The sequence below is a fragment of the Calliphora vicina genome, chromosome 4 (assembly GCF_958450345.1).
Source record: "Calliphora vicina chromosome 4, idCalVici1.1, whole genome shotgun sequence".
Lineage (NCBI taxonomy): Eukaryota > Metazoa > Arthropoda > Insecta > Diptera > Calliphoridae > Calliphora > Calliphora vicina.
Window position 1 is genome coordinate 56832213 of NC_088783.1, and position 12628 is coordinate 56844840.

A 12628-nucleotide genomic window follows, 5' to 3' on the forward strand; every position below is an offset into this window, starting at 1 on the left:
TTCATTGCACATACTATGATCAGATATAGACATAATTAATTGCTTTTCTAAATTCCCCAAAAAAAAATTATTAATGTGCAGAACTCCTCCTGGGGCTCATGCGCCAGATTACTGGTTTCGATCGGTATTGTTATCGTTTTTAAAAGAGAGCGTATTAAAAAAAAACAAGTAAGAAAGTATTGTCGGTCAAGCCCGACCATATAATACAATACACCAATATAATTATGGAAAATTGAATACCCGAGCTGTCCTACTTTGGGGACTTTACAAAAGAATTAATAACATATTTGGGGAGCTGTTCCACTTTGGGCACCCCTGTCCCAGCTCCTAGTGGGCTCATGAGGTCTAACTTAAACTCGACAACACTTCCTCTTTGCGCATTTGACATTTCATTCAAATCGGACAAAGGGTTTAGAAGTTACAGATTAATTTCTTTTTTTTCTCATACCACTGTGCAACGTCTTGTTAAAATTATTGATCACTTTCATATGAATAGAACTTAAATCGACACTTAATCCTAAAGAAAAAGTCACAGGGATTGTATTCTTAGTGCTAGTTTTTCCGATAAAGATAATCTACATTTTTTTAAAACTAGCTTAAACCAAAATTGTTATTTTTCACTTATTGTTTATTTAGTTTATAATCTGGGTTTAACAGAGCATTATTGACCTCCCAAGTTTGTTTCAGGTTTAACTTAATAGCATGTTACAACTACGTTTAACTAACAAGTAAAAAACTAGTTCTTAAGAGCTTAACTCGAAGTTGATTAATTACAATAAGTTCAAGTTTAACAGAATTTTATATGTCAAATTGTTTGTATTAAACTTCTCTTAGAATTTAATATGACTGATGTAGAATGTGTCATCTGTTTATGCATCACAAGCTGAGATTTAATAATGCAATGGTATTTCTAATGGAATTTTTTAATAATTTGGAGAAATGAAGCCAAAAAGGGAAATTTTTCTGCAAAAATTTTGTTGATTAATTAAAATTTAATAACTTTAATAAATTATTAAAAAAAAAATCAAGCGTATTAAAAAATAACTGAATCAAGTTGAGTCAAAACAGGGAATCCCCCCTTAAAATAAGATAAATTTAAATATAAACAATGACAAATGAATCCTAGCTAAAACAGAAAACACACCTGTTTAAAGTTAAAGGATTTCTACTACAAAAGGTCACTGAAAAAAGGACCTTAACTAAATTGACATAAATTACAGGGTTCATTAGTTCAGCAACACCCTGTAATATAAAGTCTAATCGAGTTTAGTTGGTTTAAACCATATGGTTTTTGGTTTTTAGCCTTCTAATTGCCAATGATATGGCCAATATGAAAAAACGAAAACAAAACTGAAAAACAGATGCAACCAAGCATAAACATGTTCAAGCGACAGTTGTCCTGTAGTGTTGTCTCTGTTGCACTAAACGGCTGATGAGTGAGCATGTGCCTAAAAGAGCAAAACAAAACAAAGAGAAAGAATAATTGCGCAAAATTTTAATATTAAAGGAAATAGTTTGTAGGATTTCCTGTAAACATGATAAAAGAAAATTTAGTTTTAGTAAAACGACGGTAATGAAAACACAGCATTTGAAAACTTAACGGAATAAAATAGGAAAACGGTTTTAGATACGGTTAAAAAGTGTGTTGTAAAGTGATAAATAAAAAAAAGAAATTTGAAAACTTTAAAAAAATATTCAAAAATAAATTGTCATTAAATTTAAAAAAATTAAATAAAAAAAATGATTTTAAACATGCCCGTTAATAACGGTGCAATTAACTCCCCCGTGTCTCAAGGCCAAAATGAATATACAAATTTCCTTAAGCGCAAATATTCGGAGCAGGAACTTGATTCCAACCAAACGCCCATATCAAACACAGACTTCGAGTCCAATAACTCGCACTGCAACAACAACTGGAAGAAACGTCATATAGATCAAGAAGAAACCACAAATTATAACGGGCAACTAAACACATATGCCCAACAAACCTATAAACCCCGCGAAGAGAATAATTTAACACATCAACAGCAGCCTCAACCCAATAATGAAAATCAGGATACAAATTCGGGAACTTTCAACATTATAGCAAATAGTTCTTTCATCAATGATCTATTTGCCTACGATGCCAATTTAATAGTGCCAGTTTCTGCTCACAGTTTAAGTGACAGTCAACAGGCCAACTTTAGCACACCCTCTACCGTGTGTGCCAATACCCATGTGGACTATGATAATAATGGGGAACATTGGCAGGCCTCCGATTTATTGGAACTAGATCATCGTTATAACTCTAGTTTGCAAACGGAAATTTCCCAATTAAATCCCACGATCAATCTGAAAAATCAAGCAGAGGTCAGCTCCCTAGCAGTAAACTCAAATCCAACTTCAGATTTACAGCAAACCCAGTATTTTGTTTCCCCTAAACCCATAACTATGCAAAATTCCTCCATAACCACTCCCAAACAGTTAACAGTAACTACTCCAGCATCTTCATCCTCACCCAACTCTTCCCACAACTTTACCAATGATCATCTAGAACAGGATTGTGATTTTGAGGATAAAAATCTTTCTTGGCTGTTGAATTTCAAATTCGATGAGTTTCCTCATCTTAATCCAGATGTGGCTAATCTAAATTCAAATGCTAAGAATTTTAAATCCCAAGCAAACTCGGATTGTAGTAATATAAATAATAACTCTAACACATACTCGTTGACAAACTCAACAGTTTTGTCATCTGGTTCAGGGGGAAATACTAGTCATGGATCGTTAAATGGTTCCTTATTGAATGACGCCTCCAAGTCCCCCAAGCAGGCAAATAAAACGGGTAAAAAATTTGAGGAATTGGTGATGGAGGTTACATCGGAATTGGATGGCAATGATATGATTGTGGCGGAAAATGTTGTAATTGAGGAATCGTCTCATAGAGCGTAAGTATCCTAAATGAATAAGGAGAAATGTGATGGATTTTGAAAATAAAAGCGGTACAAAACATTAACGATCGTGACCGGATGAAGGACATATCACGTAACTGGTTTGAAAGTATTAGAAAGTTGACAATTTATTGAAAAATGTCAAAGTTTTCTTGCGACAATAATAAGGAACAGTCTTATAACTAAAAACTAAGACCTGTCCAAGAGCATTTATTTCAATGGTCTCATGTTTCAGTCCCCCTTCATATAAAGGAACCCAAGAGCCACACAGAGAAAACAGATTCGTAGTAGCAACCGAATTTGTTGCCAATAGAATGATTCTGGCTTAAGCTACGTTTCCGCATACACCGTAATCGGCACCGAAAACGAAATTCCTTACATTTGCACCGAAAAAAAGTTCGTTTTAGAACATTTTTTCGGTGCAAATGTATGGAATTTCGTATTCGGTGCCGATTACGGTGTATGCGGAAACGTAGCTTTAGTGATCGAATTTTACAGTTGTGGCTACTAAATTTTAGAAGGGGTAACAAGAGTTTGGTTGTATTAACCGAAATTCTTTTCTTTATCAACTGACTTTCTGTTGATAGAACCGAAAAATTCTATGTGTGCAACCAAATCATTATTCGATTGGCAACAAATTCGGTTGCTACTACGAATCTGTTTTCTTTGTGTAGCTCTTGAAATCCTGGTCATTGGATTGACACCATTGAAATAAACGCTCTTTGACAGGTCTTAGTTTTAGTTATAAGACTGTTCCTTATTATTGTCGGAAGAAAACCTTTTCAATAAATTGTCTTTTTAAGACTTTTAATGTCTTTCTTAACCACTTACGATCCTTAAAGTTTTGTGACTAGTTTTACACATTCCCTCTAAAATATTAAAAGGAATTTGGAATTTAGAAATGTTTCACCAAATACTTTATGGAATTTAGGTTTTTACTGGAGGTTATTTAATCAGAAACAATTAAGTTTCAAATTACCATTTTAAAAGCTTTCTTTTAACATATTTGTTTGACTATCAACCTTTAAAATGGTTAGCAGACATGGCTTGCTCCCAGCTAGCGAATGAATTGAGAATGACTTGAAATAAAACTGTTTCTCAAATGTCAAACGATGAATAAGAATTTAAAGATAATTAAAAAACAATTAAGAGAGCTATATTCTTATATACCCTTCACCAAATTATACTTCAAAATAAAAATTTTAAATATTTTTAGGTAAACAAAATTTATTTTTTTCCAAAGTTGTTTTTTTCACTTTTTGGAAAAAAATGTATCGAATTGTTTTTTTTTGAAATTTTAAAACATTTTTTTTTAAATTTAAAAAAAAAATTTTTTGTTTTTTAAATTTTTTTTTAATAATTAGCGAAAAAAAACTTTTGATGAAAAAAAAATTCGAGTTAAAAAATATTTTTTCCGATTTTGACCCATTGTAGGTCCAACTATGGTCTTATATATGTCATTGCAAAGCTCTTTGAAATATCTATCATTAGATATCCATATTGTCTATATTAATGACTTAATGAGTAATTCACTTATATACATAAAAAATGGGCCAAAAATCGAGGTTGTACCGGTTTTAAATAGCAAGCGAGCCGGAAGAATTCCGGAGATATTGATGTATGAATCGTGTATGTAAGTTATTTGGGGGCTTCGGAAAGTTGATTTCAACAGACAGACGGACATGGCTTAATCGACTCCGCTATCTATAAGGATCCAGAATATACATACTTTATAGGGTCGCGAAATTATATTGTGGAAATTACAAACGGAATGACAAACTCACATATACCATTCTCACGAAGGTGAAGGGTATAATAATAGATTTCCCAACACATAATTGGAATAATTCATTATCAATTTCTGATATGCCTTTATTCTCAAATGTATTTCCAATGTGGATTTACAACTGTAAAACGATAAATATCAAATATCTCCTAAAATATTTATTCGATTTTAAATGTTTTGATATGATTTAAAAGAGTTTGAAGTGACAATTACGATATTTGTGTTCAAGATTAACGTGCTCTCAACTTCAGATAGAGACAGTGCTTCTTTCACCACCATTTTTTCGTACATTGGCTGCACAGATCAATGCACAAGCACCTTCTCGAAAGCTCGGGCTATCTTATCCCTGTCATCATAGCTAGCTAGTCAATCAGCAAAGCTCAGGTCAATTATCAAAGCAAACCAGTCTGACATAGGGTCTCTGACTTCAAAATCTCCCACTCGGTAAAAGTTAAAGTTTGTTGTTCTGACTCCACATATTATAAACCTCGACCGAGAGCCTAGCCCAACAACCATTGTGTCACGAACACCACCACTCCAATACATTTCCTGAGCACTGAGCCAATTGATATCTGGTACTTTTAATGGCACTGTTGAGTCAGCAACAGCACTTAGTAAGTTACAATTGGTTGTTCGAAATTTTCCACTAGCACAAACATCAGTCATTTAACCAACGATCTTTTAACCGCTTTGGGTTTTAAACCACAACCAACAGGACAATGGATCCCTTTTGAACTTAAGACTCTAGTCAGCTGCGGATATAAATTAATAAACACTAACTAGGAATGAGGTCCATGCAACCTTTATTTATCTTCTATATATATTAAAATGAAATGGTCCATGTATGTAATGGCATCACGTGAGAACGGCTGGAGCGATTTGGTTGTTTTTTTTTTATTCGATTCCAAATTTTCAGGAGACGGTTCGAGAAGTTTGCTATTTAAAATCAGCAAAATCGGTTCACAAATGGCTGAGATATGAGGAAAAATCCAAGACAACCTCGATTTTTGACCTATATCTGGATTACTAAGACATTAATATAGACAATATGGATATATAATGATAGATATTTCAAAGACATTTGCAACGACGTATATAAGACCATAGTAAGTTGGTCATACAACGGGTCAAAATCGGAAAAAAAATTTTAACCAGAATTTAAAAAAAATTAAAAATTTCAAATAACAATCGAAAAATTTTTTTTTCTAAAAATGAAAAAAACAACTGAAAAAAAAATAAATTTTGTTTACCTAAAAATATTTAAAATTTTGAAGTATAATTTGGTGAAGGGTATATATGATTCGACACAGCCGAATATAGTACTCTTACTTGTTTTCTATAAAAAATTAATCGATTCTTAAACAATCGAATAAAAAAGACCGCATAAATCACCAAATGAAAATTTATAGTTCTAAACGAATTTGAAACAATAGTATAATAGTTTTAAATGAAATCTAAAAAAAAATTAATCGAACAGAAAATTAACCGGTTCTTAAATAATCGTATAAAAAGAACCTTTATTTAAATAGTCGAATAAAAATTCTGTTTCTTACAATCAAACAAAAAATTAAATTTAATTAAAGAATCAAATAAAAAAATTATGCGGTTTTTAAATAACCGATTAAAACATCGATTAAAAAAATAATTGATTTATTTTATAAAGAAATTAATAGAAATTTAAACGGTGTATAAAAGAAAACTTTTTTTTATGAATCGAATAAAAAATTAGCCGGTTCTTAAATAATCGATTAAAAAAGAACAGGTTCCTTAAGATTCGAATAACAAAGTGTTTAATTTCTTTAGAATCTAATGAAAAATTGCTTTGGAGCATAATACCAGGCATGATAAATTGTGAAATCAATCTAACCTTAAAACAACCGAGAACTGTCAATCAGCTGTCACAGAAATCAGTGCTGCCAATTTAAAGTTCTCCACCTCTAAAAAAAACTCCCTTTACATTGCGTAGTACCATTATATGGATATATTTTTGGAATATATTTCAAAGTACATTCAAACGATATAAATTATAAATTAGAGCTTTAACTATAAACTGAAACATCATGAAATCAAACTTGTCTTCAGGTTTGGGAACAATTTGAGAATTTGTTTTTAATATTTTCTCATGCATTTGAACTTATATTTAGGTTTAGGTTTCGAAAACAAATGATTGAAATTTTAATAGAATAATTAGTTGTTCATACTCAGTGTAGTGTATTATATGGTCGAGCTTGACCGACTAAACTTTCTTACTTCTTTTTTCTGTTGGAGCCAGCAGTCTAATTTGAGGGGAAATTATCAAAAATCACAAAATCATTTAGATTATTTACTAAATGAATAAAAATGTTATTTTCTTTTTTTCATATTTACTTTCCCCTTCACCCCTGAAAATATTAACACCAACTAAAATCACCCACCACCACCATCACCACCGCTCTATATTGGGGGATGCTTATATATGAACGACAACAACAAACCACAAATCATGAAAATCCTTCTAAAGGCCTAAAAAACCACCATTTACCTACACGGAGCTGATTGAATACGCCCTTGAGGATAAGGGTGAACTAACAGTGTCCGGCATTTATCAATGGATATCGTAAGTACTTTAAAAATAAACGCCATTTTGTTTAATAAATAATAAAATAAGAAATCTTAGCAAATAATAAAGAAAAACTAATAAGATTGAGTTTAATTCTCACTTTTGTTTAACAACTAATAAACAAAGTTTAGCTCTTTTATCTGATAAGAATATTTCATATTATTTGTTGTTGCAACGGTTGTTAAGTCAAAAATTACAACAAATATTTTGTTTTGTTTACATATGTGTAATTATTTATTTGTTTGTGTAAATGTGCAAATAATTTATGACTTTCGTTGTACGCTTTTTGTTTTTGCTGTTTTCAACTTAGAAAATTGTTGCTGCTGTTCTTTTGCAAGGTTTTAAGGAATTTCGCTTATTTTGTTTAAAAAAACTTTGTTGTTATTTTTGTTTTGTTTAGGTTTGCTTTTCTTTTTTGCAAAATTTCAACAAGTTGCTAATAAATGAATGTCAAATAATTGGCGAAATTTGAATACAGTAAATTTTCAATGTGAGCCAGACTCTTTAAAAATAAATTGATTGAAAACTAGAACAGAACTAGGACAGAACTAGAACAGAACTAGAACAGAACTAGAACAGAACTAGAACAGAACTAGAACAGAACTAGAACAGAACTAGAACAGAACTAGAACAGAACTAGAACAGAACTAGAACAGAACTAGAACAGAACTAGAACAGAACTAGAACAGAACTAGAACAGAACTAGAACAGAACTAGAACAGAACTAGAACAGAACTAGAACAGAACTAGAACAGAACTAGAACAGAACTAGAACAGAACTAGAACAGAACTAGAACAGAACTAGAACAGAACTAGAACAGAACTAGAACAGAACTAGAACAGAACTAGAACAGAACTAGAACAGAACTAGAACAGAACTAGAACAGAACTAGAACAGAACTAGAACAGAACTAGAACAGAACTAGAACAGAACTAGAACAGAACTAGAACAGAACTAGAACAGAACTAGAACAGAACTAGAACAGAACTAGAACAGAACTAGAACAGAACTAGAACAGAACTAGAACAGAACTAGAACAGAACTAGAACAGAACTAGAACTAGAACAGAACTAGAACAGAACTAGAACTAGAACAGAACTAGAACTAGAACAGAACTAGAACAGAACTAGAACTAGAACTAGAACTAGAACTAGAACTAGAACTAGAACTAGAACTAGAACAGAACTAGAACTAGAACAGAACTAGAACAGAACTAGAACAGAACAGAACAGAACAGAACAGAACAGAACAGAACAGAACAGAACAGAACAGAACAGAACAGAACAGAACAGAACAGAACAGAACAGAACTAGAACAGAACTAGAACAGAACTAGAACAGAACAGAACAGAACTAGAACAGAACTAGAACTAGAACAGAACTAGAACAGAACTAGAACAGAACTAGAACAGAACTAGAACAGAACTAGAACAGAACTAGAACAGAACTAGAACAGAACTAGAACAGAACTAGAACAGAACTAGAACAGAACTAGAACAGAACTAGAACAGAACTAGAACAGAACTAGAACAGAACTAGAACAGAACTAGAACAGAACTAGAACAGAACTAGAACAGAACTAGAACAGAACTAGAACAGAACTAGAACAGAACTAGAACAGAACTAGAACAGAACTAGAACAGAACTAGAACAGAACTAGAACAGAACTAGAACAGAACTAGAACAGAACTAGAACAGAACTAGAACAGAACTAGAACAGAACTAGAACAGAACTAGAACAGAACTAGAACAGAACTAGAACAGAACTAGAACAGAACTAGAACAGAACTAGAACAGAACTAGAACAGAACTAGAACAGAACTAGAACAGAACTAGAACAGAACTAGAACAGAACTAGAACAGAACTAGAACAGAACTAGAACAGAACTAGAACAGAACTAGAACAGAACTAGAACAGAACTAGAACAGAACTAGAACAGAACTAGAACAGAACTAGAACTAGAACAGAACTAGAACTAGAACTAGAACAGAACTAGAACAGAACTAGAACTAGAACTAGAACTAGAACTAGAACTAGAACAGAACTAGAACTAGAACAGAACTAGAACAGAACTAGAACAGAACAGAACAGAACAGAACAGAACAGAACAGAACAGAACAGAACAGAACAGAACAGAACAGAACTAGAACAGAACTAGAACAGAACTAGAACAGAACTAGAACAGAACTAGAACAGAACTAGAACAGAACTAGAACAGAACTAGAACAGAACTAGAACAGAACTAGAACAGAACTAGAACAGAACTAGAACAGAACTAGAACAGAACTAGAACAGAACTAGAACAGAACTAGAACAGAACTAGAACAGAACTAGAACAGAACTAGAACAGAACTAGAACAGAACTAGAACAGAACTAGAACAGAACTAGAACAGAACTAGAACAGAACTAGAACAGAACTAGAACAGAACTAGAACAGAACTAGAACAGAACTAGAACAGAACTAGAACAGAACTAGAACAGAACTAGAACAGAACTAGAACAGAACTAGAACAGAACTAGAACAGAACTAGAACAGAACTAGAACAGAACTAGAACAGAACTAGAACAGAACTAGAACAGAACTAGAACAGAACAGAACTAGAACAGAACTAGAACAGAACTAGAACAGAACTAGAACAGAACTAGAACAGAACTAGAACAGAACAGAACTAGAACAGAACTAGAACAGAACTAGAACAGAACTAGAACAGAACTAGAACAGAACTAGAACAGAACTAGAACAGAACTAGAACAGAACTAGAACAGAACTAGAACAGAACTAGAACAGAACTAGAACAGAACTAGAACAGAACTAGAACAGAACTAGAACAGAACTAGAACAGAACTAGAACAGAACTAGAACAGAACTAGAACAGAACTAGAACAGAACTAGAACAGAACTAGAACAGAACTAGAACAGAACTAGAACAGAACTAGAACAGAACTAGAACAGAACTAGAACAGAACTAGAACAGAACTAGAACAGAACTAGAACAGAACTAGAACAGAACTAGAACAGAACTAGAACAGAACTAGAACAGAACTAGAACAGAACTAGAACAGAACTAGAACAGAACTAGAACAGAACTAGAACAGAACTAGAACAGAACTAGAACAGAACTAGAACAGAACTAGAACAGAACTAGAACAGAACTAGAACAGAACTAGAACAGAACTAGAACAGAACTAGAACAGAACTAGAACAGAACTAGAACAGAACTAGAACAGAACTAGAACAGAACTAGAACAGAACTAGAACAGAACTAGAACAGAACTAGAACAGAACTAGAACAGAACTAGAACAGAACTAGAACAGAACTAGAACAGAACTAGAACAGAACTAGAACAGAACTAGAACAGAACTAGAACAGAACTAGAACAGAACTAGAACAGAACTAGAACAGAACTAGAACAGAACTAGAACAGAACTAGAACAGAACTAGAACAGAACTAGAACAGAACTAGAACAGAACTAGAACAGAACTAGAACAGAACTAGAACAGAACTAGAACAGAACTAGAACAGAACTAGAACAGAACTAGAACAGAACTAGAACAGAACTAGAACAGAACTAGAACAGAACTAGAACAGAACTAGAACAGAACTAGAACAGAACTAGAACAGAACTAGAACAGAACTAGAACAGAACTAGAACAGAACTAGAACAGAACTAGAACAGAACTAGAACAGAACTAGAACAGAACTAGAACAGAACTAGAACAGAACTAGAACAGAACTAGAACAGAACTAGAACAGAACTAGAACAGAACTAGAACAGAACTAGAACAGAACTAGAACAGAACTAGAACAGAACTAGAACAGAACTAGAACAGAACTAGAACAGAACTAGAACAGAACTAGAACAGAACTAGAACAGAACTAGAACAGAACTAGAACAGAACTAGAACAGAACTAGAACAGAACTAGAACAGAACTAGAACAGAACTAGAACAGAACTAGAACAGAACTAGAACAGAACTAGAACAGAACTAGAACAGAACTAGAACAGAACTAGAACAGAACTAGAACAGAACTAGAACAGAACTAGAACAGAACTAGAACAGAACTAGAACAGAACTAGAACAGAACTAGAACAGAACTAGAACAGAACTAGAACAGAACTAGAACAGAACTAGAACAGAACTAGAACAGAACTAGAACAGAACTAGAACAGAACTAGAACAGAACTAGAACAGAACTAGAACAGAACTAGAACAGAACTAGAACAGAACTAGAACAGAACTAGAACAGAACTAGAACAGAACTAGAACAGAACTAGAACAGAACTAGAACAGAACTAGAACAGAACTAGAACAGAACTAGAACAGAACTAGAACAGAACTAGAACAGAACTAGAACAGAACTAGAACAGAACTAGAACAGAACTAGAAATTTTAAATATTTTTAGTCAAACAAAATAAATTTTTTGTTCCAAAGTTGTTTTTTAAATTTTCTGAAAAAAAAATTTTTCCAATTGTTTTTTTAAAATTTTTTTTATTATAAATTTTTTTTTACTATTTAGCGAAAAAAAATTTTTGGTGAAAAAAAAATTTGGGGTAAAAAAATTTTTTTTCCGATTATGACCCATTGTAGGTCCGACTTACTTATATACGTCGTTACAAAGGTCTTTGAAATATCTATCATTAGATATCAATATTGTCTATATTGATGACTTAGTAATCCAGATATAGGTCAAAAATAGGCCAAAAATCGAGGTTGTCCTGGTTTTTTCATTATATCTCAGCCATTTGTGGACTGATTTTCTCCGTTTTAAATAGCAACCGAGCCGGAGAAATTGATTTATGAATGGTGTATGTATGTGTATGTGATGGGTATAAAAAAAGTGCCGCTGAAGCACACTAATTGCTTACCGAAGCTTAAGGTAAATGATTTCCATCGGTTTCAATGTGCAAGAGATGATTTGTGCGGTTCAGAAGTTTTGCCAAAATAAGTTTGAAGTCCAAGAATTGGAGACTTTAATTTATGAGAATTCTTGTAAAACTCAACAAGAACTTGCAAAATCATTGGAAAGTACTCATGCAGCAATTTCAAAGTGTTTGCGAGCAGCAGGAATTATCCAAAGCAGAAAAATTGGGAACCATAGGAATTGAAGAGAGACCTTGAAAGACGATTTTGCATCTCAGAAATGATGCTTAGTTGCGATGAAGAATGAATCCATTTCGATAACCCGAAGCGTAAAATATCCTATGTGAAGCCCGACAACCAACCGAATCGACACCATAACCAAATATCCCTGCCGCTAAGGTAATGCTCTGTATTTGGTAGGACCAAAAGGGTCCTTTCTATTATGAGC

The 12628-nt window shown here is 33.0% G+C and overlaps 1 protein-coding gene across 1 annotated transcript in view; it reads left to right on the forward strand.

Annotated features, from left to right (window-relative positions):
- The first annotated feature begins 1740 nt into the window (after nt 1-1740).
- fd3F (forkhead domain 3F) overlaps nt 1741-12628 on the forward strand; it is a 46268-nt gene continuing 35380 nt past the window's right edge. The window contains exons 1-2 of the mRNA XM_065509339.1: nt 1741-2924; nt 7214-7309. Coding sequence (XP_065365411.1) covers nt 1741-2924; nt 7214-7309 — 1280 coding nt within the window. The remainder of the gene's footprint in view (nt 2925-7213; nt 7310-12628) is intronic.